Genomic DNA, 27454 nt, shown 5'->3' on the forward strand with positions numbered 1-27454 from the left:
AAAGCACATGGGAATAAAAAACATATAAAGATGGCTTGTCAGACTATCCCTAGGTTACAAAAGCAGTCAAATACAGGAGCTGAGGGCAAAACAAGTTAGAGCCAGCTCTCACTTGCTACGAGCAATTCTGGACACCATATCTCACGCGAGGTGGTCAAACCTCAATGTGCTTTCATGTGCAGAGAAACCACGAGGAACAAATTAGAGCAATTGTCATAGTAGAGGCAACTTAATTCAGGAAATAAAGTTCAGGACCCTCAAAAATCTATTTATCCTAGAACTGTGTTAGCATATGTACTTGATTTTTAAAATTACTGGGGATAGCTGTTTGTATTCATCATAGAGGTTGTATCACTTTTGGAGAAGTTTTGTTTCATCTGTCATTTTAACTGTGGAAATATAACAAAACTGGAGTGAACACCAGACTTACTTAGACATTATTTCTTTAACTATTAGATTAAAAACTTTTTCTTTTTCTGAATGTATTTAAGTGTGCAGCGCACTACAACATAAATGAAGGAAACTTTCTATTGTGAAGAGAACTGTGACTCTTAGAAATTCTCTCTCGAGAGTAGTCAGCGGCACAGCATATTTCTGAGTATGTTGAGGCTTTCAATAAAATAACAGTCCTACTCATGAAAGCGACCCCAGTGAACATTTTCATAATGTGTGTAATGTATTTTGATGATGCCACCATCATCAAAATTGTCAGATATGGGCTTCTCTGCCCTAACAATTATATTTCTTCATCTGTATACTTTGTATATATTCGACCATTAAAAATTAAATGTTGACCTTTATGCCCAAATTATGGCACTGATCATTAGTGCTCTACACTATAGTTAAATGCAATAGTTCAACTGTTAACATTTGTTATTTTATATTATCATATGTATCATACTTGGGATGTTCTAAACCTGTCAACAGAACAAAGAAATAATAAGTCCAAGTGAATCCAAATCATTTCCTGGTCAACTAGAATAGATTTCTTGCACACACAAGGTAAGCTATAGATAACTGAACCATTAAGAAAGAAGATTTTTAAATCGAAAAGCAAAGAATTTGTACTTACTTGCAATGGTTGCCTTGTGGAATGTTTGAAAAAATTCTCTAAGACAGTATTTGGTGTAACCTTTCGAACTGTCTCTTTAATGCCAAATGATTTTGCTAGAGGTGAAGCAACAAATCTACAAAAATATGAAAAGAAAAAAAGTTCAAAATCTAAGAATAAATCCACAATGACACCAGAAAATTAAAGCTGTAACTTTAGGTTTCTAATGAAATCAATCATTTGTTTGTGTTGACACTGGGGCTCTGTACAGCCAAAATCTGTCTCTCAAAACAGAAAAGTTTCAGTCCATTAAAAAAAAGCAATAATTAAAAAAAAAAAAACACTTGCACAATTCTAAAATGCATTTTATGTTAATCCAAATATATTTATAGATAAGATTTAGGAATTAGAATAAGCTGTTCTACTTAGAATTTTAAAGACTCCCAGGGATTAAAATAAATAGGAATTTTGTTAGCAAATGTTTTATTTGGCGTTATTATCTTAAAGAAATTACTACATTCCCATTTCAAGTTCTAACATATGAAAAAATGGCACAACTCTAGGGCAAATACATAACAATAGGATTGATGGGTGGTATGGCAATTATTCATTTAACTTTATAAAAAACTGGCAAGTTGTTTTTCAAAGTAACTGTACTATATTGCATTCCCACCAATAATTTGTCAGAGTTCCAGTTAGCCCATACACCTGCCAACACATGGTACTGTCAACCTTAGCAATTCTACTGGGTGTGTAGTGGTTTTTGTTGATTTTCCACTACAATCTTTATTATTTCCTATCTTCTACCTGCTTTAAATTTAGATTGATTTTGTTTTTCTAGTCTGTTAAGGTGGAACTTTACATTATTGATTTGAGGTCTTTCTTCTTTTTGAATATAGGTGTTTGCAGCTATAAGTTTCCCTTCAAACACTGCTATTGCTGCATTCTATTAAGTTTTAGTATGGCATTTTCTTTTTCATTCATCTCAAGTAGTTGCAAATTCACCTTGTGATTTCTTCCCTGACTGGTTGGTTATTTAGAAATATGTTAACTAATTTACATGTATTTGTTAATTTCTTGATTTCTTTCTGTTATTGATTTCTTTTAAGAGATGAGGGTTTTGCTATGTTGCCCAGGCTGGTCTCCAACTCCTAGCCTTAAGTGATCCTCCTGTCTCAGCCACCTGAAGTGTTGGGATTACAGGCATGAGCCACTGTGTCTGGCTGTTATTGATTTCTAATTTTATTTCATTGTGTTTGGAAAACATACTTTCTATCTAAATCCTTTCACATTTATTGAGACTTGTTTTATAGCCTAATATGTAATCATGCTGGAGAATGTTCTCTGTGCATGTGAGAAGAATGTGTATTCTGGTGGTGTTGAGTAGAGTGTTCTATAGAGGTTTGTTAGGTCTAGTTGGTTTACAATATTGTTCAAGTCTTCTATTTCCCTGTTGATAATCTTCTGCCTAGCTGTTCTATCAATTATTGAAAGTGAGTACTGAAGTTTACAACTATTATTGTTGACTTGCCTGATTGCCCTTTAATTCTGTCAGTTTTTAGTTCACGTATTTTGGAACTCTGTTGCTAAGTGTGTATATGTTTATAATTGTTATATCATCTGGACAGATTTACCCTTTTATTATTATAAAATGTCCTTTGTCTGTAGTAACTATTCTGAAATCTATTAAATTACATTTTGTCTGATATTAGCACAGCTACTCCAGTCCTCTTTTAGTTACTGTTTGCATGGTATATCTTTTTCCATCCTTTTACATTCAACCTATTTGTGTCTTTAAACAAACAGGTGTCTTTTGTGGACAACATATAGTTGGATCGTGTTTTCCTAACTATTTTATCTATGCCTTTAATTATTTAATCCATTTACATTTAAAGTAATTCCTGATAAAATAGAATTTATGTCTGCCATTTTGCTATTTGTTTTCTATATATCTTATGCCCTTTTGTTTATTTGTCCATCACTAACTTACTTTGTGTTAAATAGATATTTTCTCACGTACCATTTTAATTTTCATGTCATTTTGGTTTTTTACTATTTTAAAAGTTATTTGCTTAGTGATTCACTTGGGGATTATAACTGACATACTAATTTATAACATCTTACTTCAGATTAATATCAAATTAATTTCAATAGGGTTAAAAAACTCCATTCCCCTTCCCCTTCCCCTTCTTTGTGCTCTTGTCTCACAAATTACATATTTATAAATTGTGTTCTGATCAACACAGATTTAGATTATTGTTTTATACAATTGCCTTTTAAATCACTTTCTCCTGAAAGTGTTACAAACAAAAAATATGCTTATACTATCATTTTATTTTTTATTTTTATTTAGTTACTTTTTTTATTTTTATTTAGTTATTTTTTAATAACTTTAGTTACTTTTTTATTTTTATTTAGTTTTTATTTATTTTATTTATATTTATTTTATTTATTTATTTATTTTAATTTATTTTTATAAATTTATTTAGTTACTTCTTATTTTTATTTAGTTTTTATTTATTTATTTAATTTATTTATTTATTTATTTTTATTTAGTTTTTATTTATTTTTATTTAGTTACTTTTACTGGTGCTATTTCTTCACGTGGATTTGAGTTACTGTCTTGTGTACTCTCATTTCAGTCTGAAGGACTTCCTTTCACACTTTTTGTATGCTAGGCCTGCTAGTAATGAATTCTCTTGGTTTTTGTTCATTTGAGAATGTCTTAATTTCTCTTCCATTTTGAAGGAGAGTTTTGTTTGATTCACAGTGTTTTTCGTTCAGCACTTTTTATGTGTCATTCCACCACCTTTGGCCTACATAGATGCTGATGAGAAATCAATTCCTAATCATAATGAGAATTCCTTGTATGTGATGAGTGGCTCCACTCTTGCTGCCTTCAAAATTCTTTCTTTTTGGCTTTTGACAAGTTGATTATGACATACGTAGATGTAGCTCTCTTTAAATTTATCATACTGGGAGTTTGTTTAGCTTTTTGGATATACAGATTCAGAATTCAGGGAAATTTTTGGCCATTTATTTCTTCACATTTTTGGGGTCCTATTTATTCTCTTCTCTCCTTCTGGAATTCCCATTATGTGTATGTTGGTAATTCAGGTCTCTAAGACTATTTTTCTTCATTCTCTTTTATTTTGCTGTTCCTCACACTGCTGACTCTTTCTTATGCCTGCTCAAATATGCTATTTAGCCTCTCTCATGAAATTTTGATTTCAGTCATTGTAGTTTTCAACCTTAGAACTTCTATTTGGTTCTTTGTTATAATTTATAGTTTCAATTACTTTATTGATGTTCTTGATTTGGTGAGACATTGTTTTCATGCTTTCCTTTAGATCTTAAGCATGTTTTTCTCCAGTTCTTTGAACATATTTAAAATAGTTGACTTAAAGCCTCTGTCTAATAAGTCCACTATCTAGGCTTTCTCAGAAACACTTGCAATAATTGCTATATATCCTGTGTATAGTCCATAATTTTTTGTTTCTTTGCATGTCTCATAAGTTTTTGTTGAAAATTGGACCTGTTAAATACTATAAGGTGGCAACTATAAAAATCAGATTATTTCTCCTCCTCAAAGTTTGTTATTTTTGCTATTTGTCATTGTCCATTTGTTTGCTTAGTCACCTTTTTTCTTTTCTTTTATTTATTTATTTATTTATTTTTTTGAGATGGAGTCTTGCACTGTTGCCCAGGCTGGAGTGCAGTGGCATGATCTCAGCTCACTGCAAGCTCCACCTCCCAGGTTCATGCCATTCTCCTGCCTCAGCCTCCCGAGTAGCTGGGACTACAGGTGCCTGCCACCACGCCCAGCTAATTTTTTTTATTTTTAGTAGAGATGGGGTTTCACCTTGTTAGCCAGGATGGTCTCGATCTCCTGACCTCATGATCCGCCTGCCTTGGCCTCCCAAAGTGCTGGGATTACAGACGTGAGGCTTAAGTCACCTTTTTTGAATTAATCTGTAAAGTCTTCTTTGTGATGTGTGAGCACTGAAGGCTTTATTAGGTTAGCTTAGTGGTCAGCTAATGATTAGACAGAGATTTCCTTAAATGCTTAGAACCAATAAGTCTCTCAGTCTTTCCTGAGGAGCTCTGTGCATATGTTGGGGCACACCTTCAACATTTAGCTAGGCACTAAGCAACTCTGCCTTAGCCTTCACTTAACGTTTGCACAGAGCCTAAAGGTCATTCAGAGGTGAGAGCTTATGGCCTTCCCAGGTCTTTCCTAAGCATGCAGATAGCCATGAACGTGCATTAACCCTTACACAGGTCTTCTAGATTTCCAAGAACATGTTGGAGTTTTTCAAAGCCTTCAATGCACATCTCATGTTGTAGGTTTTCCTTTTAAGCTTTTTGGTCATTTTATTGTTTTCCCTAATTGTTATCCACTATCTTAGTTATGAAGTTAATCAATTGCCTCTAATTGTTTTAGACAAACACCCTCAGGGAAAAGGCTTTTTCACTGGGTGAGCTCTGAGTCAGGTCAGATAAAGACAGCATTTTGAGTAGTGTCTTCCAGAGAACCATCAGACAGGTCAGATAATGACAATCCTCTGATAATGAGCTTTGAAGGAGCTTCTACTCTGTTCTGCTCCATTCAGTGGCAGCCAGGCTGCTAGTTTCCACTGTAATTGTGGGCCATTGGTTCTTCAAGGCTATCCAGAGATGGAGAGGGCAAGATGGGAACAGGGCAAGTTAAAAATGTCACACAGCTTGCCATTCCTTCCAAGATTCTGCTGTTTTTCTTAAATAACAACCCCTAGATCACTGTAAGCCTTTGGCTGATTCTCAATTCTGAAAAAAACTGACTGTGACAATTTTTGCTAGTTTTCTGGTTGCTTTTATGGAAGAAAGAATTTTCAGAGGTTCTTACTCTGACATTTTTGCTAATCCAGTACATTGTGGTTTTAATTTATATTTTCCTAATGACTAATCATGTTGAGCATCTTTCCATGTGCTTATTTTCTATTTGTATATCTTATTTGATGAAGTATTTCCTCAAATCTTTTGCCTATTTTTAAAACCAAGTTATTTCTTTTTATATTGAGTTCTGAGTTATTTATATATTCTGAATTTAAGTCTTTTATCAGATATATGTTTTACATATAATTTCTCCCAGTCTGTGGCTTGCCTTTTTATTTTATTTACAGTAATATTTCCTAAAAAGATAACTAGTAAGGTATTTTGCATATCATATAATTCAATATTTTCAAGTATACAATTTTTTAATATATAAAATCACTTCTTAGTAAATTTACCAAGTTGTACTAAGTTGTGCAACCATTACTATGAATCAGCCTTAGAACATTTCCATCATTCATGTCTATTGCTAATCTCTGTTTCTTCTTGCACCTGCCCCAGGCAACCACTCATCTATTTTCCATTTTTACAGCTTTGCCTTTTTGAATATTTAATATACATGAAATTATACAATATGTGGTCACTTGTGTCTGGCTTCTTTCACAGAGCTTAATGTTTTTGAGGTTCACTCATGTCATAGCATGTATTTGTAGTGCATTCCTCTTTATTGCAGAACAATATTCCATTGTAGGGATATACACTAACAGTGTCTTGAAGAGCAAATGTTTTAGCTCTTTACCAAGAGAAATAAAAGCATATATCTGCACAAATTCTTGTACTCAAATGTTCATAGTAACTTCATTCATAACAGCGTAAAACTGTATGCAACACAAATTTCTTCCCATCGACTAAAGGATAAATAAGTTATAGTATATATGTACGTTGAAAGACTATTCAGCAATAGAAAGGAACCACTGATACACATAACATGAAAAAAATCTTAAAAGCATTAAGCTTAATGAAAGAAGTCGAACACAAAAGACCACAATCTATATGATTTCATTTGAAGGAAATCTTAGAAAACACAAAATTATAGTGACAGAAAATAGATTAGTGATTGCTGGTGGCTAGTGGGTAGCGAGGGTATTAACTGAAAGCATTACAAGAGAATTTTTTAGCTGACAGATATCTGTATCATAATCATGGTAATGGTTGCAAGACTGTATACATTTGTCAAAATGCATCAAATTTTAGATGAACTTTATTGTATGTAAATCAAATCTCAATAAAGCAGATATTTTTAAAATAATGAGATTTCCCTATTCTTCCTTCAGTTCTGACAAAGGTACTATCTTCTGCCAGGTCAGTCAATTCTAGGACTTACTTAAGAAGAATTTTTGTGTTGAATTAAATGCTGAAAATTTTAGTTATGAATGATCATTTAGTTCTTAAATTCATTTTTATATTGATGGAAGTTGAATAAAAACTCTCCTAAGATAATCTGATTAAATGTATGTCAGTCCAACTTCCAGATGAATTAAGTTCTCTTGAAAATGGCCCCTAAATTTCAGAGACATATAAAAATAAGTGAGTTATGCACCAGATGTACACAGAGCAATGTGGACAGATCATAAAACATAGTGCTAAATTTTAAAAAAGAAGAAGGAAAAGGTCTTAGCGCAATACCATTTATGTCAATAAGTGATACCGGTACATGAAGCACATGTTTTACTGGGTCATACAAATAAAGGATCACCAAATACACAGAACACGGCAGAGAGGGGAATGGGAGTAGTGCATGGGGAAAAAAATGAATTAATGAAAAAGTCATCAATCACTCAAGATTCCTCTTATATAGACATATATATATAGAGAGAGAGACAGAGAGAGACACAGAGAGAGAGAGAGAGAGCATATATATGTGTGTGTGTGTGTATGTGTGTCTGTATATATATATATAGAGAGAAAAAATATATATATATATGACAGGGTTTTGGATAAATAATTGAATTAGTTCATTTATCCAACCTAGTAGCTGGAAAATTTTAATGGAGAAAACATCCATTTTTTTTCTCTATTAGAACAACACAAACTGGAAATAGTTTCATAGGGTAGTGTTTTTAATATATTCACTCAGTGCTATCTCCTCAAGTGCTAGAAATGAAGAAATTAGGAGGGGAAAGCAAAATAGAATTAAACCAAAGATTTGTACAGTAAGGAAACAAAACTAATCTCAAAGCCAAATGAAGCATAACATTCTTCTCCAGAGGGTCATGTGAGAAATTGCATATGGGTAAGTATACACATAGATAAATATACACATCCTTGCTGATATGAGGAATAAATACCTGTTAAAATCATTAATTTAAACAAGAAAGAGAACTACAGTCCTCTTTGTTAATTTCAAGGACAGACATAATGATTTTTGTTTTACTGGATACCTACCTCTTACACACACACACACACACACACACACACAACTTTTTTTTTTTTTTTTTGAGATGGAGTCTCACTCTGTCGCCAGGCTGGAGTGCAGTGGCGTGATCTCGGCTCACTGCAACCTCTGCCTCCTGGGTTCAAGCGATTCTCCTGCCTCAGCCTTGCGAAGAGCTGGGACTACAGGCATGTGCCAACACACCCAGCTAATTTTTTTGTATTTTTAGTACAGACGGGGTTTCACTATGTTGGCCAGGATGGTCTCCATCTCCTGATCTTGTGATCTGCCTGCCTCAGCCTCCCAAAGTGCTGGGATTACAGGCACAAGCCACTGCACCCGGCCAAAAAATAATATTGTTAACAGAACAGAGTATAGATATAAATGTAGTTGTCTAATTGAGTGCTATCCTTCCTTTTCAAATAAATCTAGGAAATCAATCACCTAATAAAGTATAGATGAATATAAATAGTCACTTAATTAAAAATCTATTTTGAAAAAGGAGAGAAGAAAGAAGCACAATAAATATTTGATAAATTGAACTGAAGAGATAAGGGAAATTGTAAGTCTTAGCCCTAGAAAGAAATTTAGAGATTAGTTTGCCAGCTAGCTTGCCTAAATTTTCATTTTATTGATACAGAATAGAAAAAAAAAAAGTCTGAGAGGAAGAAAAAAGAATGAACATCTGCTCCCATGTAAATGGTTCAAAGTTAGGTTAATTACCAGGGAATGAGTCCCTTAGGTTTGCTACTATTGCAGAACTGAGCCTTCAGACAAAACCATTCAGACACCCAGACGACCCCCTTTGTCTAGCACCCCATCAGTTACCTGGAGCCAAAAGCCTAGACATCCCAGGTCTCCCTTTATTTTTAATATTTTTAATAGAATAAAAGGAATGTATCCCTAGGCAGATATTAGGCATGTTACATTTAAATACTTCTCCTAAACAGATACACTAGCCTATTGGCATAAGATTGATTCCCAGTTCCTAAGGATTCAGAGGCTCTGTGAGCAGAGTTTTTCAGAGGTTTTGTTTTGTTTTGTTTTTTGTTTTTATGTGTGAACAAAATATTGGGAGCAAAGTAGATCTCAGTTGAAAAAGTCTAATGTGCATATTTTGAGACTATTTCCATTTGGGACAGTTAGTAACAATACTTCTTCAATTTACGTAAGTCGCTACAGATAGGTTACTCCAGCTACCCTACCCTCCTTTAAAGAACGATGGACATACTGCCCCATCATGACCTTATGTTACTGGGGTGGGGAATCTGTTTGTGTATAATTAAGTAACAACAATAATAAAAATGTGTCCTTCTGATTTTACCACCTGCACCCCTGCCTTGGACTCTTCTGGGACCATGATTTACTCTCAGATAATGTGTTTATTCCACGAGTGTTGTTATTTGAGCAGGTTAGGTTTCCTTTAAATCACACTTCAGACACATAAAAGAATGCATAGAAGATAAACTAATTAGAAACTAGTAGTCTGGACAAAATAAAAATCAAAACATTAGCCACACACACACACAAAAACAAAAAACAAAACATAAGCCACAAACTAACTTTTAAGGAAAGAAAATCTTAAATACAAAGTAAATGTCAGTTACTTTCAAATTATCTGCTTCTTTGTTTCTCATCTGTCTGTCTCTCTCTTCTTGATTTTCTAGGAAGAAACACTAATTTCTGATCTTAAATAGTTCTTGGCTAGTACTAAAGGACAATAATGAACCAGCCAAATCACAACCCTTGGTCACTTCATAGAATGAGAAGATGTAGCATAAATACAGTCTAGAACAAAAGAAGGAAGCTTTCTTGTGTTAAATATATCAGGATATGCTGAAACATAGGGTTATATTCACATGAATCTTTAAAATAGTTCAGACGTTTTTATGTTTGCTATTATCTCTTTAAGCTTGCTTTCTGTATTCCCAAGAGACATCTGTGTACTCTCTTCTGCCATCAGGAGTCTTTTGCTGTGAAAGTCTAAGAATTACTGAAACAGTCAGAAAATAAAAAACCAACAACCCTAAACCTGAGCTCATGGGTTCGAGTCCCAGATCCATCCCCGTACATGTTAACTGCGTGACCATGGCCAGGTTATTTACCTCTCATTTCCACACCTGCAGACTGAGACCACACCATTTGTGATTTTATGTATCTCTTAAACTACAAACTCCTATTCAAATGTAAGGTACAAGGGATATTTTATTTATGATATAAGGGATTCAATCTCCCACTAATGATATAGAAGCTCTGGAAAAAAATATAAACTTATACTTCAAAAAGTATGACCTCTCTGCCTGTTAAATTTTCCTCCCTTCTATGGCATTAAAAGAGATATGGCATTAGCGAAGCAACACGTAGTTTTCTGTAGCGTCACAATGGAAAAAGCTGAGAGTGAGTTATTGGGAGCTGGAGTTATAAGGAGATAGAATAGAGAATATACACTATATTTAATCCCTTGAGAAGAAGCAACAATGGTCCTAGGAATTAAGAGAGGGTTGGATTCCTTCCTGATTGTTGTTGGAGAGGCCAAGACGGGGACATAACAAGCTGGTCCTCCACAGCTGTGCTGCTTTGGCAACCTAAAGATGTTTCTGGCTCATAGTCCTGGCCAAACTGTGAAAAATGGAGCTGTCCACCAAAAAGTAGGAAATCTGCAATGGAAATAAGTAATGGACCTGGATGCCAAATTCAAAGATCACCGGATACAATGCAAGAACAGCTAGTATTTCAGGATAGTAATTATTCTACTTTATTTATGCATTCTTGACACATCCAAATATGTGAATAAAAAGTAGAATTAACTGTCGGAAAAGAAGTACATTCTCAAATGTTCTCAGACAGGGTTTAGTGGTATCCAGGGGCTTTCTTTTCCTCCCAATAGGAATAGCCCACTGTTGGCCCCAGTGAAGTTGTTGTTTGTACAAAAACTTTTTCAAGAGTTCATGAAACAGAGTTGGTCAAACTAGCTCTCAAGATAAGGACCCTGCAAATGTTTATAAACATATGATCTGCATTACAGTTAGTCTTGGACAAAATGATCTCTATCAGATTTTGTCTCAAGTTTTTCCAACTCTTGACATTTGAATAGTCTCTTTGCTCCAAATAAATTAATGTGCTAATAACAGTTTTTTGAAATAGAGTCAACTACAGAGATTATAGATGAACATTTATCTACTGTTATCATAACACTAGTACAATTTTAATAAAAAGGCTGGAAATAATATCCATTTAAGTTAAATCAAGAAAAAAATAAGTTTACTTTTTCTGAGAAAGCAAACTGATAGTTTTTCTCTTTGATTTCCTTGCACTTTAGAATGAAGGGCAGCTATTAAACCTTTAAATAAATCTTTAAAATAAGCTATACTATATAGCAATATTTGGTTTGGTCTTTAATGAGCCATTTTTGTTATTTTATAGGCATTTGAGGATGATAATGCTTCCGGAGTCATAGACTCTTCTAGCACAACCTTTCCGGGAATGTATATGCATTGTCAGACACCATGGAAGAGTAGATGAACTGGGTTCCTGTATTGTCATTGACACTAATAAGCTCTGTGGTCCACAACCTCTCTTGATCTTGATTTTCTTCGTTATAAAACTAAAGCACTCAGTGGGATCCATGTTTCTAATTTTTTCTTGTTCAGCCTTTAAATAACATTGGAGCGCATCTGATTACATTAACTCATCCCAAGAATCTGTGCCCCATTAGTGGCAACCTCTGAACAACAGATTCTTTAAGGATCTCAGTAAGCCTAAGACTGTATTATTCTAGTGTTAGAGCAAAGAGGGGGAATGGGAAGGAAAGACACAAGTACTACTTACTTTTCAAATACACGTCTGATAATCAGCAAGAGAAAAGCATATGGAATTGTCATGTATAAATGAGAAGGTTTTACAAAGACGAGTCCATCGTGATCCTCAAGATCTGACCACTTTATTGTTGGAGGAAGCCAGAATCTTTCCAACCAGAACCATTCTTTAAGCGTCCAAAACATTCTAGAGAAATGGAAACAGACATTAGGCTTGTAAAACAAACACGTAACTTTAGGATAACATTGATCACCTTGGCTCAAAATGCCAGATCCAGAGAGCTTAGAAAATAAGGCAAGAGGCCTAGCGCAGTGGCTCACACCTGCAATATCAGCACTTTGGGAGACCAAGGCGGGCGGATCATGAGGTCAAGAGATCAAGTCCATCCTGGCCAACATGATGAAGCCCCATCTCTACTAAAAATACAAAAATTAGTCAAGTGTGGTGGTACACACCTGTAGTCCCAGCAACTTGGGAGGCTGAGGCAGGAGAATCACTTGATCCCAGGAGGCGGAGTTTGCAGTGAGCCAAGATCACGCCACTGTACTCCAGCCTGGCAACAGAGCAAGACTCCACCCCAAAAAAAGAAAGAAAATAAGGCAAGAATGGAATACTATTATTTAATGGATTATATGATCCTTCATTGCATTAAACAAGAATTACTCTTCCATACCCTCAGAACAATTTTGTTTATGGCATGGAAAAACTGAAGTTTAACACATCACTATTCACACTTTTGGCAAAACATATGTGAATATTATGCATGTGTATTTTCTTTGTATATGGTTCTATGGTATAAAAAATAACAATAGGCTTTACAACTTTAACATGCCAAAAGTCAATGTCCTGAAGGCTCCAAGTAGGTATAAATCATCACTAGTACCCTAAAAAATTCCCCAGGAAATAAGGGGCAGGCACGTTTCACTTCATATTACAAGGAGATCAAATTAGTCTATGTAAAGGAATATTTATTAAGATTCTATTATCTGTGAAGAGCCGTGCTGAGCACTGAGGATAAAACAATTAATAAGACAGGGTTCCTGCCTTGAGGACATAATAGTCTCGTAAGCAAGGCAGGCCTGAACTCATGACTTCAACACATTTTTTTTTTTTTTTAGGTATGATAAAAAACGTATACAGGTTGCTGTGGGAACAAGATGATGGGCACTGAGCCCAACCAGGAAATATCAGGGAAAGGTAACTGGAAGAAAAAGTCCTTGAGATATCTCGAACAATAAGTGGATATAAGCCAGGAAAGGCAGGAAAATGGGGAAGAGGGAATACAAGTTCTAAGCAGATAAAGTATTCATACTACAATCAAGTAACCAGAGCATAGAATAATGTAAATTAGATGTTTTAATATCATTGTTTAGGCTGTGATCATTTTGGACTTGGGATTTTGACTTGAGGATGTATGGATTTCATCTTTTAATGTTTAATCAGAAAAAGGAATCAAAATGTCCTCAGATTCACAACAAGGTTGTCAAAATAACTCTGTCAAAACCTCTTAATCGGGAAATAACAAGGTGTACATAGAAAACTACCAGCGGGTTGGCACTACCACAGTGAATGAATCCAAGGTGTGGAATATGGTAGGTTACAAATAAGTGCCCAGGCACTGCAGTGGATTGCCCTGGCATAATCAGTAACAGCTCTTGCTTCCTTTCAGAAGTATTCTGAAAGGAATACTTTGGACAATAAATCATATGATCACCCTCATTAGAATGCTGGTGGGACAAGCAGGCTAGGTCTTAGAGGGTTTGCTTGCATTCCATGCTAAGGATTTGGCATTTAGCTGATAGGACCCACTGAAGGGTATTATGCAGAGGAATGAGATGGTCAGCTATTTTAGAAAGGTCAATTTGGTAGCCAGTTCCTCTGTGAGCCGTAGGGTGTCTTTGTGCCGATTAGAGGAAGGTATTTTCTCTAGGCAGACACAGCTCTACCAAGCCCAAAATGATCAGTGGAATGAGGGCTGGATTTCAAGCCTCCTCCCCACTTCGCCTTACCCAGGCACATGCCTGGCAGCTCTTCTGGCAGTGGTGTGAAGCATGCCTCAGGAGATGGAGAAACTAGAGAACAATCAGCTCACAGCAATAGATGCAGTCAGCAGAGAGAAGGTTTGGCCAGAGCAGTGGTGACCAGAGGGAATAATGCCATCTGTGGGATGCAAATCGGGTAGAGGATAAAGGGAGCCCCAGAGAGAAGTGAGATTGATGGGGAAGAAAGAAAACTCAAGGGAGTGAAGGTCAAAGACATGTGTGTTAGGAGTGAGGCCCGAGGGTAATGGGAAGACTAGATCAGAGGATAGGATACAAGAGGGGAATACTGAAGTGACAGATTTCTGACTTCAGATGAGAAAGAATTCCACAGTGTGGACCCCAATGTCCTTCAGAAAGATCCACACCAAAACCAAGAATTGAACCCTTGTGAGATAATTCCATACCTCATCTCACCTCTTACCCACCATTCGGAGAAGTGCTAACCCAGTCGCCTCCACACCTGCAAGGCTGTGCCCCTGGAGAAAGGCTGCCTTCTTTTCCACGGACTATTCTTTTTTTTTTTTTTTTTTGAGACGAAGTTTCGCTCCTGTTGCCCAGGCTGGAGTGCAATGGCCTGATCTCGGCTCACTGCAACCTCTGCCTTCTGGGTTCAAGCAATTCTCCTGCCTCAGCCTCCCGAGTAGCTGGGATTGCAGACGTATGCCACCATGGCCAGCTAATTTTGTATTTTTAGTAGAGACAGGGTTTCTCCATGTTGGTCAGGCTGGTCTCGAACTCCCGACCTCAGGTGATCCACCCGCCTCAGCCTCCCAAAGTGCTGGGATTACAGGCATAAGCACCGCGCCCAGCCTCCATGGACTATTCTTTTATTAGAATTTCTACCCTGAGAGGGAGGAGTGAATCCTATTTACACCATTGCAAAGTTGTGTAAATATGGTGGAACAAAGATAATCAACAAAGACTTTAGTGATACTTCCTCTCGATTAGGTTTCGGGGCCACAGAAAGGACAGGGGTGAAGAGGTGACCACAGACTGCAGACTTGATCTGGGTACGAAGGTGCAGTGAGAACTGGTGACAGAGCTGTTAGGAAGGAAGAATTGATCAACTTTCATGGTTGGTTTGGTAAAATAAGTGAGGACTCAAACTTGGTTGCCTGAACCATCTGACATAACTGACCAAAAGGGGAATTTAGAGAAATCTGTTTTGAAGTACTTGCCCAGAACATCTCAGAACAAGAGCATCCACGAGCCTTTGAGTCAAACTCCAGCTAAAGTTCAAACTTCCTACAGACTTGAGAAACCAGTTGAGGCCACAGAGGCTCTCTGTAATGGACAAAGCTTGTGCCAGGTCTGTGTTCCTCAACTGCATCAAAACTAGATACTCCTGCAAAGGCAAAGATATTTTTTTTCCTAGAAGTTTGCCTCAGCATGTTCCTTACTTTACTGGCTCCAAATTTAATAGATAAAGACTCAGGGAACACATAGCAATGACACTGAGTTAGGTTTTCCCCCCAATATTATTATAATCACTGTTATACAAAATAGCTTGCTCACCTGTAAAACACAACTCAAGGCAGTACAGATTATTTTGTATAATGTGAAATATAACTAATCAAATAGTTTATCATGGTTATGTAGGGGTTACCACTCTAAACAATTCCTTGTGCATTACATGTAAGCAATGGATTAAGATCTGTTGAAAGCCATAGCAACTTTAATACTCAACAGCCAAAAATATTTAGGGAAGTTGGAAAGAACTCAAGAGGATGGCCTCTTGGAAAATGTAGTCCAAACTGAGAAAGATAATAAATCTACATTCTTCATTCTTTCTTCATGTGCTGCCACCAAACATCAATTACTACAGCTTCAGAAGTGTTAAGAACCCATTCGTCACATCATACTCAAAAATTAAAACAAAGCACAGATCTAAATATAATGGCTAAAACTGTAAAACTCTTAGAAGAAAATATAGGAGTAAATCTTTGTGACCTCGAGTTAGGCAAAGCCTTCTTATATATCAAAAGCACAAGCAGGCTGGGTGTGATGGCTCACACCTATACATCCAGAACCCTGGGAGGCTGGGGTGTGTGGGTCTCTTGAGCCCAGGAATTCAAGACCAGCTTGGACAACATAGTGAGATCCCATCTCTACAAAAAATACAAAAATTAGCTAGGCATGGGGCATGGTGCCCTGCGCCTGTAATCTCAGTTACTCAGGATGCTGAGGTGGGAGGATTGCTTGAGCCCAGAGGCAGAGGTTTCAGTGAGCCAAAATGGGGCCACTGCACTCCAGCCTGAGTGACAGAATTTGGTGGCCAGCTCCTCTGTGAGCCTATGGGCTGTCTTTGTGAGCCATCGGGTCTGAGAGACCCTGTTTCAAAACAAACAAACAAACAAACAAACAACAACCAAAAAGCACAAGCAACAAAAGAAAGAATAGACAAATGGATACCATCAATGATGACCCACAGAATGGAAAAAAATATTTGAAGGTCATATATCTGAGAAGGGACTTGTAGTTAGAATATGTAAAGGACACTGACAACTCAATGAAAAAAAATGATGAATAATCCAATTTAAAAATGATCAAAGGATCTGAATAGACATTTTATCAAGGACAATATAGAAATGGCCAATAAGCACATGAAAAGATGCTCTGCCTCAGTCCCGGGAGAAATGGAAGTCACAACCATACCCAGAGATGCCCTTCACACCCACAGCTGCCATCCAACAGGTCACAAGTGCTGACGGGGTGTGAAGAAATTGGGACCCCCCCACACACACATACCAGGCATTGCTGGTGGGAATGTGACAAGGTGCCACTGCCGTGGAAAACAGGCTGTTGGTTTCTCAAATGGTTAAATATACAGTTCCTGGAAGACTTTGTAATTCTACTCCTAGGCATATACTGAAGAAAATAGAAAAGATTCATGCTCAGTATGGATGACCCTTGAAAAGATGATGCTAAGTGGCCAGACACAGACGGCCACATATTGTATGATTCCATTTACGTGAAATGTCCAGAAGAGATATAAAGTAGGTTAGTAGCTCCTTAGTGAGGTAAAGCAGAAGTGGGGACAGATGGGGGAAAATGAGAAATGGCTTCTGATGGGTACATGGTTTATTTTTAAGGTAGTGAAAATGCTTAACATTTGAATGTGGTGTTGGTTGCACAATTCTGTAAATACACGAAAAGATATTGAATTGCACACGTTAAATGGGTGAATTGCATGGTATGTAAATTATACCTCCAAAAAAATAAAAAAGTTAGGAAGCCTCCTTCTCAGCTTCAACAACTTTTAACCTTTACACATTTTAATCTATGGCTTATCCTGAATTTCATGCTGCAGCTGCCTGTTCTTCACTTATGGTGCTTAAGTTTTACCTCCCAAATTCTCCTGAGTCAAGCTTGCACCCACGAACCCCGAAAAATAAATAAAAAAGACTATAACCAGGTTCAGACTTCAGTATGACTTTAAATTTCATGACTTTATGGAAGAAAAAAACAGTATGCTTTAAAAAGCAAAACTGAACTCTCCTGAAGAAGTGTCTCTCCCAGATGATGGCCCCTTGAAGCTAAGGGTGGTCATAGACTCCATAAGCCAATATTTCAGCTCTAGGCATGGGCTTCAATGGTCCAGGCTACCCCTCCAGCCAGCCTCATCTTCCCTCAGGATGAGATCAGAGGCTAAACAGACAAAGGAAGTGAAGACTGTGACAGTCACTCTTCTCTAATCGTCTCTGCCACTTCAGACTATTAGCAAGAAACAAGTCACATACTCATGGCCTCTCCATGGCAGCTCTGAGGCCACAGCCTGTGAAAACCCACAGCCAGAACCTCTGGGATCCTTCAGAGTCACACTTACCTGATCCTAGTGTACTGGATGTGTCATTTTGGACCTGTCACCAGCTCAGCATCCAGCCCACATAGTAGTCAGGGAAAATTGCCACCATGTGTGAAGTTGGTATGGTGTCTTTCCCATCGTGACTGCCAAAGGGGGTCATTCTCCATCTGCTGGCATTGGCCTGACCTTAGAGCTGGTCATTCAGATCCTTTTCTTGGGATTGAATCTGGAGCAGACAATGCTCTCCAGCAGCAGCAGCAGCAGATGTCATCCTGTCGAGGCAGCGGCGGCCGTGACTGCTGCTGATGAAAAGATAGTCGCGGTCTCTCAGCTTCTTGGCTTTCCTGATTGCCTTGGTTTCCACTGTCATCCAAGTCTAGTCCACCAGCCTTCCTTCAATGATGTGAGTCGCCTCCAATGAAGTATTTTATTTAAGGTACTAAGAAAGAGGTAGATTCTATTGCCTGCAGCCAAGAACCCCGACTTATACATCCAGCATCTTCCACACCCTCCTTTAGAGAAACGGATGACTCCAGTTTGGTTGTCTGAACCTTAAGTGCAGCAGAGGTACCTGTTTTTAGGATTTATAACTGAAAAGTGCACAGCCTGCAGCATTTGTCAGTTTCTCCCTCTGTTTAGCCTCTGACATCATCTTGCTGACAGTGGGCACTCATTTGCTCGTTTGTCTCTTTTTCCTCTTTCTCTCCCATTTTTGCCCCTGTTCTTCCTGTTGGAAATTTGACAATGACACTCTTAGTTACTGCTTAAGGTGGTTTTTTTCTGTGTAAAGGAGGCTGCTGGCTTCCCTCAATAGCCTTAAAAAGATGCTTGGTAGATGAAAAAAAACATATCACCTATACCATGAGTAGAACAATACTTTTGTGCTGGGTTAACTATGTAAGCATTGCAATACTTCAACAATACTCAGATGGAAAGGACAGTTACAAAATATTGAGATGGAGAGATATCTGTGTTTTTAAAACCCCACATGTCACTGCTGTGAAAAATTCTTGAGCCTTCACAGCAATGATTCTGTCCTTTAAGGACCTTGATTGTGACTCACTCACTTTTCGGTCAGTCTCAGGAGCCCACTGATGCCCACGTTAAGTTCTTAGCCCATCTCCCATCTTTAGTCATTTGATCCAATTCTAGCAATTTCTGGCAATTTAAAAATAAACGCTGTTAACAACTCTTCAGTATCTCTGCTTGGAATTCTCTTGGAAGCAAATGTACTTATTTACCCCTGGGTCATTCCCAGTTCCTTTTTCTCTCTTAGCTACTCAAGGCCCCTTTTTCTCATCCCTTGTGCATTCTCTAAGTTCTGCAATTTTTACTCATATAAAAATACCAGAAGAAATTGTGATTTTATTTACATAAAAAAACTGAGGCTATTTTTTTAAATATGAAATATTTGCAAGAAAACTGCCTGCGGTTATTTCTTCATACTTTGGGGGAAGCAATAGTAACGGATGAGGCATCTCGGCCCCAGCTGTGTTTTTTGCTAATACTATGGAATTCTTAAACCCTATTTTTGACTTCAGCTGCCAAAAGTTTCCAAGAAGACAATGTAGCTAATGTAGGGGGTTCATGGTCATTCTTTTCTAACCTCGTGGGTATAGAACCCAATGTGTAAATGAAGCCTGTTGAGCTACTTCCTCAGATGGACGCCATTCCATTCGACCTTAGGATGGAAGGAATGAAACCAGCTGGGCCACAAGTTTATCACTATTCGAAGCAACATTTTTGTAAAGTATTAAAAAATATGAGAGTCTAACTTTTGCTGATGTAAGAACTCCAATCCAAGCTGAGGCTTTGGACAACATCTGGTAATTATTCATCCAATTCATACTGTAAATTCCATACCAGTTTAGAAGATATTGCTACAGAACATATCTCTCAGATAGAGGAGAGCAACAAGAAACTATCTCTACAGAACAGAAGGTTTCTCTCAGACAGACAGCAAGAACAAGAAATGGCAAGGTGGGCAAACAAGTCAAACTGAAGTAGAGGTATTTTTCTGACTGACAAAGTGAAAGGATGTGCTTGAGTTAACATTCGCAATCTCTGAATATTATTATGGTTGGAGAATATGAGTTGGCAAGAGCTTTTGAAGGTCAGGTGACCAGCTAGGTTATAGGTGACTGGCATTCTCTGGTGAAGGGAACATCAGCTCTGTAACAGAAGGACCTTCTCTGTCTTGCTCGCTATTGCCTACTCAGAGCTGGCCACACAGTAGACACCAAATGAATATTTATTGAATGAATGGATGTAAAGCTTACTGGGGCTAGAATGCATTTTTTAACAATCAAAGAGTGATGCTTCAGCCAATAATAAAATCTGATTTAATTATCTAAAAACAACTTCATTTTTATTAGTTGTAAAACAATTCTTAAAATTTGGTTAAAGGGTCGGGTAAACATGTTTATCTACATTAGTCTGTTTGTGCTTTCTTTGGAACCAGCTCTACAAACCCAGCCAAAAAAAAATTAGTATGCATTTAAGATAAAACACAAAGGAAAACATTAGCAGCTACGCACCTCCAGTGCACAGTGTTAAGACCAAGCCCACAGTAAATTCCAATTCTAAATGCATTTAAAATTGTACCATTTCACATGAAGAAGACAATGCAAATGACAGAACAACTTCACCTTGAAGGATATTTACTGTTTCTAAGTTAGTGCATTAAAAAATCTATGAATGCCTTAGGCTATAACTGTAAAAAAACTGAAGAGAGAGAAAAAAAGAAAAATATCCTATACTGTAATGTAGAGGAGCAATTAACTTACTACAAGACAAAAAATAATTTTAAGGAATTCTCCTACACAAAATTTAACAATTATATTAATTTAAAGCCTGGAAGAAATTCATAATAGACTTAGAGATTCAAAAAAAAAAGAAAAATTAAGAATATTTGTAACAAAAATATGGTATCACCTCAGAGATGTCATTAAGTGGTATCAGGATGCTCCCAAGCATCCATTTATTCTTTTTAGTTACACATCCCCAGCCCCCACTCCAGTTGCACCTGGCCTGTGGCTGCCCGCTCCATGAGGCAGCATTCTCCAGCCTCCCCAGACGTGGCATGTGTCACTATGCCTGCGTCGATGACATAAGGGTGGAATTAATTTGCGTAATCTCCCTAAAGACCAAACTGCATGTCCTGGTTTTTCTCTGCCATCCTGATAGCTGGAGATGTGGCTGATAGGACAGGAGCGATTTTTAAAGCCGATTAACTCATTAGCCCTGTGCCACTCATGTCTGTACAGTTACATGCAAGAGAAATGAATTTCTATCTTAGTCATTGAATTTTGAGTTCTATTTGTTACAACAGGTGAGACTGTGACTCTAATAATACAGAGAAAATAAAAGAAAAGATAAGTAAACAAGAGCTATCCTTTGTATTGTTTCCAGGTAGACTGTAAAACATGGAGACTTCTGCTCATCAAAAGATACCATTAAGGTCAGGCATAGTGACTTACACCTGTAATCTCAGCACTTTGGGAGGCTGAGGTGAGTGGATCACCTGAGGTCAGAAGTTCGAGGACCAGCCTGACCAACATGGTGAAACCCCATCTCTACTAAAAATACAAAAATTACCCAGGCGTGGTGGAAGGTGTCTGTAATCCCAGCTACTTGGGAGGCTGAGGCAGGAGAATTTCTTGAACCCTGGAGGCAGAGGTTGTAGTGAGCCAAGATTACACCAATGCACTCCAGCCTGGGTGACAGAGCAAGACTCCATCTCAAAGAAAAAAAAAAGAAACAGTAAGAGAATAAAAAAGCCACACTACAGACTGGGAGAAAATATCTGCAACACAAAGAACTTTTATCTAGAATATATAAAGAAATTCTATAACTCAATTTAAAAAAATAATCCAGGGACTTTTTCCATCATAAGTCCATTGGGAGCCTGGGTTTCCATTAACACTCTGTTACATGCCCTAGAGAGGAGCATCATAAGTCCATTGGGAGCCTGGGTTTCCATTAATGTTCTGTTACATGCCCTGGAGAGGAGCATCGTAAGTCCATTGGGAGCCTGGGTTTCCATTAATGTTCTGTTACATGCCCTGGAGAGGAGCATCGTAAGTCCATTGGGAGCCTGGGTTTCCATTAATGTTCTGTTACATGCCCTGGAGAGGAGCATCGTAAGTCCATTGGGAGCCTGGGTTTCCATCAATGCTCTGTTACATGCCCTAGAGAGGAGCATCATAAGTCCACTGGGAGCCTGGGTTTCCATTAATACTCTGTTACATGCCCTAGAGACGAGCATCGTAAGTCCATTGGGAGCCTGGGTTTCCATTAATGTTCTGCTACATGCCCTAGAGAGGAGCATCATAAGTCCACTGGGAGCCTGGGTTTCCATTAATGCTCTGTTACGTGCCCTGGAGAGGAGCATCATAAGTCTTTGCTCTTCTTACAGGGCTTCTTTCTTGAAGCTTGGGCCAGTTGTCAAGTTAATGCCTCTCAACTCCAAATTCATCCTTTTTGCCTGCTCTGGGAAAATGGATCCAATACCTTTACATATTTTCCCTTTGCCAGCTGGTCAGGAAGCTTTGTCAGAAGAGGGTCATGTAGCAAGACGGTGGGAGGAAAGGGTTTTTTTTTTGAGATCTGGGGCACACAGTGATGGGCTCCAGCAACCCCCAGCCGCCAGCAGATTTCAGTACCTCCCTTGGGGGTGTTGTGGCAGCGTGCTGCCAGGGAGATACCTGCTAATGAGCAGCTCTCCCAGAACCCTATAGGGCAGACTTATGGAAAGTTCCAGAGGGCTGGTTTCCAGCAAGTTCCGCTGGCACCATAAAGACTCCTTTCAAGAGGGTCTGCATATCAGCCTGTGGGGAGCCTCTTCCTTGGGTGCTCGATATCCCAGAGGTGTGACTGCTTCTTATACCTGCTAGTCCTATATTCGTCAGAGTTGTTACTAGCCAATCTCCCATTACTCTAATCCTGACTGGACGCAGTGTGCGTTGATGGAAAAGTCCAACCATCTTTATGTGCTTTACTCTAATACTAGATATCAAAGGCTGAGGGTATTCTGAGCAAGTCAAAAAAGGCCTCTGAAGTCCAAATGAGAAGGGAGAGCCCCCTCATTTTCCCTCCTAACACTGTTGGTAGAGTTTGCTTTACTTTATTGTGCTTATAAATTAGGTGATGACTTGAGGTTTCAGGAAGATGTGATTCTGCCCTTTTGCTCCCACTGATTCCAAAATTTAATGTCTCCCTGAGCCAGCTGTCACTTTCCACTAGGGCAATACTTTCTCATTGTTACTAAACATAATTGGGATATTTTCCTAGCAAAACTAATAAACCTCAAAAATGCCAATTAGACATTTGGCATCCGAAAGGGTCAAGTTCCCTTTCGGGCCAGAGCTCTCCCCTCATGCTCTTCCCTTCAAGATGTGTTTCTCTTGGCTCTGTAATAAAACTCCACAATATACTGTGATCTAGGGTGCCATCTATCAGCCCCTTCCTAACCTAAATCTTGAGCCAATGAATTAATTCTTAGAGATGCTCCAGGCAGCTACTGCTGTCTCCTGTTGTGTGCGGAAGAAACTCCACTTGGGGAAGGTTCTGTCAGAGGCTTTTTCTCCAAAGTGAGTCCACCTCTGTCTGGAGGCAGCTCCCTATCTTCCCTCTCCGTGCACTCTCCTGTAACTGAGATGCTTGCAGGAGGGCCCTGGGCGGTTGGACGCCTGCCTACTTTTCCAGTCCTTCTGTGTCCCGCCTCCCCTCAGTCTGTGATACCGCAACTGTGAGGGGTCTGCTCTCTAATATTTGAAAGCAAAAGGCAAAGTTCTTGTTTTCTTTTCTTTTTTTTGAGATAAGATCTCTGTCACCCAGACTGGAGTTTAGTGGCATGATCATGGCTCACCGAAGCCTTGACTTTCTGGGCTCAAGCAATCCTCCCACCTCAGCCTCCTATGTAGCTGGGACCACAGGCGTGCACCACCACACCCAGCTAGTTTTTCATTTTTAGTAGTGACGAGGTCTTACTATATTGCCCAGACTGGTCTGAACCTCCTGGGCTCAAGCAATCCTTCCCCCTCAGCTTTCCAAAGTGCTGGAATTACTGGCAAAGTTCTTTCTTTAGCCTTGCGGCATGTGCATAGGCCATTCCTTCTGCCTAGAGTGCTCTGCTCACCCCTTCACCTCACCCTCTCCTCCTTAATCCTCAAGACTCCATTTAAGCATCTATAAGATCCTCATCTAGGCTTTCCAGAGCCCCAGATCCCCCAGGGTTCCATAACCTGGCATACAGTAAGTGCACAAATAGTAAGTGCGAGCCCCAGATCCCCCAGGGTTCCGTAACCCGGCATACAGCAAGCGCACAAACAGTAAGTGCGAGCCCCAGATCCCCCAGGGCTCCGTAAGCTGGCATACAGGAAGTGCTCAATACACAGACCACAGCGGCCAAGCACATGGACTCGGGGCCAGGCTCCTCAGGTCTGAGCCGAGTTTTCACACTGAACTAGCCATGTGCCCATGGCTAACTAGCATGACCTCGGTTTCCCCATCTACAAGATGGAGTTGATCACTGTACCTCCCTGCAGGGTTGTTAGAATGAGTAAGTGGGTAAATGCTTGTAAATCGCTTTATTTCATGTCTGTCAAATGATAAACTGGAGTCAAACTATTAAATACCATGAAATTGCCCTTCTAAGGAAGGGAACTAAATAAACTTCCAGGTCCTAAAATTCTTTAATTGACACTTATTAAGTTAGAAGAAGTTATTTAAAAATAATATTCAGTGCTAACTACGATATAGTAAAACTACTACACGCATCTGTAACTGGTGGCAACACAAATGATACTACCCTTTTGGAAACTAGAAAATAAATTTTAGGAGTCACTAAAATGTGCAAGTGTACCCGGGAATATACATAAAACATAAAACTGGACACAATTTTTGAAAGCTACAGTTAATAAATAACACTTCAATGTTAGTAATATTAGTTTTTTAAAAACCAGAATGTTTAAGCACATTTGAAATATTAACTCCAGATAATAATATCCAGCTAATGTTAAAAATTATAAAATTTATCAACATGAGAAATCCTAATGACATATTGAAAAGTAAAATCCAAATTTAAAGTTACATCATACTATGATTATATGAGAATATGATCTCATTATATGATACTAATTTATACATATCATATGTATGTGTGTGGGTATAAAAAAACAAGAAACATAAAAAATGATTTATATACTAACATGATAAATTCTGGGTGGCTTAAACTTTTAAAATATTGTCATCGCTGATTCAACATTAGGAAAATTTATCACTCTTTTCTTATTTGATTATTCAAATCAGTGAAAGCAAATTTTATTCTAAAAATCATGCAACATCTAGCCCAGCCCTATAGATATGAAGAAACTGAGTCCCAGGGGAATAAAATTGCAGTATCTGAGTAAACCCAGGAAAGCCAATGTTTTTCCAATACACACCTAGTTCCCCCTGTCTAAATGGTAATTTGTTTCACATTAATATTTTTAAGAGGCTAATTTTTATAGTAAATGTTTCATATACAAAAGCCAATGGCTTGACACAGATAATATGTGGATTAAACTGATTTGAAGTAAGGCAAGTTTGTTACCTACATAAAAACTTATCACAGCCATTTTACTCACACAAACAGCTAACTATTGGAATCTTTTGGATTTTAACAATTTCAGAGAAAATACAAAGTGTATTCCCTTAGTCAGTAGGAAGACAGGCTCTTGAAATCTACCTGTAAAATGACTTTACAGTGTGGAGGTAATAAAGACACAATAGCACATGGCTTTCCAGGAGGCAGTGCTCACCAAAATGGAATTCTCCCAAGGCCCCTTCACCTTAATCCGCTTGGGCTCATCTTGGCCTGATCGTTACCTCGATAGAGATTGCCAAAGGCCCACTCAGGACCCAGGGAGGTAAGTGAGCCAGGAAGTTGACTTAGACTGGTAATGTGGATAGAAATTTGCAGAAAAACAGGTATGACTGAAGTCAGAGGGGTGTAAAGCAAAGTCACAGAACAGATATGTCTTAGAAGAATACAAATCTTAGGGTTCAAAAAAAGGGGTCCAAGGTGATGGGGAGGAACACTGTGAGATTGGTAGTTCTGTTTTCAAAGGTAGAACTCCCCTCCCCACCTTTTGGTTGTTCACTTTAGGAATGTAAAATGTAAGTTGGTGGCTGGGTAAGTAGGCAATGGTGTTGCAACACTAAGAAATGTTAATCCAAGGAGCATCCTGTCAGCATTTCCTTTCCAATTGCTGGGAAACATCTTGCTCCTCTCCACAGGCCATCTTCGCAAACTCTCCTCCCTCGCCTGGTGAGTCACACAACATCTCTCACAAATTACCCTGTTATTAGTGTCGGGCACAAGTGACTGGTCCAGGGCAGAGCAAAGGAGTTGGGAACCTGCTGCCAGTAAGTCACAAAGGGCCCAAGGTTAGTCACCTGGTTCTGTCTCAGTTTTCCCATTTGAGAGACTAAAGGATTGCCTTAGTGTCTGCAAAGACCTCCTGTGTGCCACTCATGGGTGCTGCACCGGCTTCCCATCACCTCATCCGGTTAGAAAGGGGTGGGTAAGGCCATTATACAGATTGCAAGCTGGCAATTGATGAACACAATAAAAATAACAAAAATGAGTGAATGCAGCCCTTCATATACCACAAGCAGCTGTAAGTCTTGCACAGACCCTAAGAACTTTCGAGAGAACGGTGGCTCTGCAGTCAGAAAACCCAGTTTAAGGGCCAGTCCTGTCACTTAATAGCTGAGTCATCTCAGGCAACTCAATCTCTCTGAATCTTTGTTTACTGGCCTGTTAAATGGGGTTAATTCCACCTACCACAAAGACCTGTCGTGGGACTAAGGGAGATTAGGTATACAGACATACCTGAACACAGTAATGTGCTGGGTAAGCGTTATATAGTAACCTCAACTTATTATCGTCGCCTACTGGGTACAGGAAAGAATCAGATGTCAGGCTGGTTTAAACAATAAAATTAAATACTAAGTTTTAAAATATTCCCCAGAGAGAGAAATGGGAGAACCTCCTGTGGCTTCATAGCCTCCTCCCCCATTGTGTTCTCGTCTCTGTCACTACTGGATAAAGATAACTGGTTTCACAGCTGTCTTTCAGTAAGGAAAGCCCACATAATGGGTACCAACTGTGCTGAGTAAAATACCCAGGGACAGGTCCTGGAGAGGCTGTGTTGCAGTGTCAGGTGGTTCCAAGCTTTCCAAAGATGGGCCTCACCTGGGAGAATGCCCAGCTCTCCCTCCCGACCCCAGCAAACAAGAGTAGGATTTCCAGGACAAGACATGTGAGAACTCAGGACCTAGTGGCTTGCTAATAAAAGGAGTTTGGGAATCTGAATGCCATTTTCACCCCTTTCCAACTACATGGCTTAGGGTAAGCGATGTTTTCTAAGCCCTGAATTCCTCACAGAGCCTGAAAACTTAGAACTGTGGCTCTGCAGTCAGGAAGCGCAGTTTGAAGGTCAGTCCTG

The 27454-nt window shown here is 38.6% G+C and overlaps 1 protein-coding gene across 3 annotated transcripts in view; it reads right to left on the minus strand.

Moving 5' to 3' along the window:
• The window catches only part of CERS3 (ceramide synthase 3), a 127907-nt gene that overhangs the window by 87313 nt on the left and 13140 nt on the right, over nt 1–27454 (minus strand). For all 3 annotated transcript variants that reach the window (XM_063716752.1, XM_063716753.1, XM_024232615.2), the window contains 2 exons: nt 12126–12299; nt 1073–1187 (listed from right to left, as the gene is read on the minus strand). In XM_063716752.1, the coding sequence (XP_063572822.1) occupies nt 1073–1187; nt 12126–12298 (288 nt within the window). In that variant the 5' untranslated portion in view covers nt 12299. The remainder of the gene's footprint in view (nt 1–1072; nt 1188–12125; nt 12300–27454) is intronic.

This window comes from Pongo abelii, chromosome 16 (genome assembly GCF_028885655.2).
Source record: "Pongo abelii isolate AG06213 chromosome 16, NHGRI_mPonAbe1-v2.0_pri, whole genome shotgun sequence".
Classification (NCBI taxonomy): domain Eukaryota; kingdom Metazoa; phylum Chordata; class Mammalia; order Primates; family Hominidae; genus Pongo; species Pongo abelii.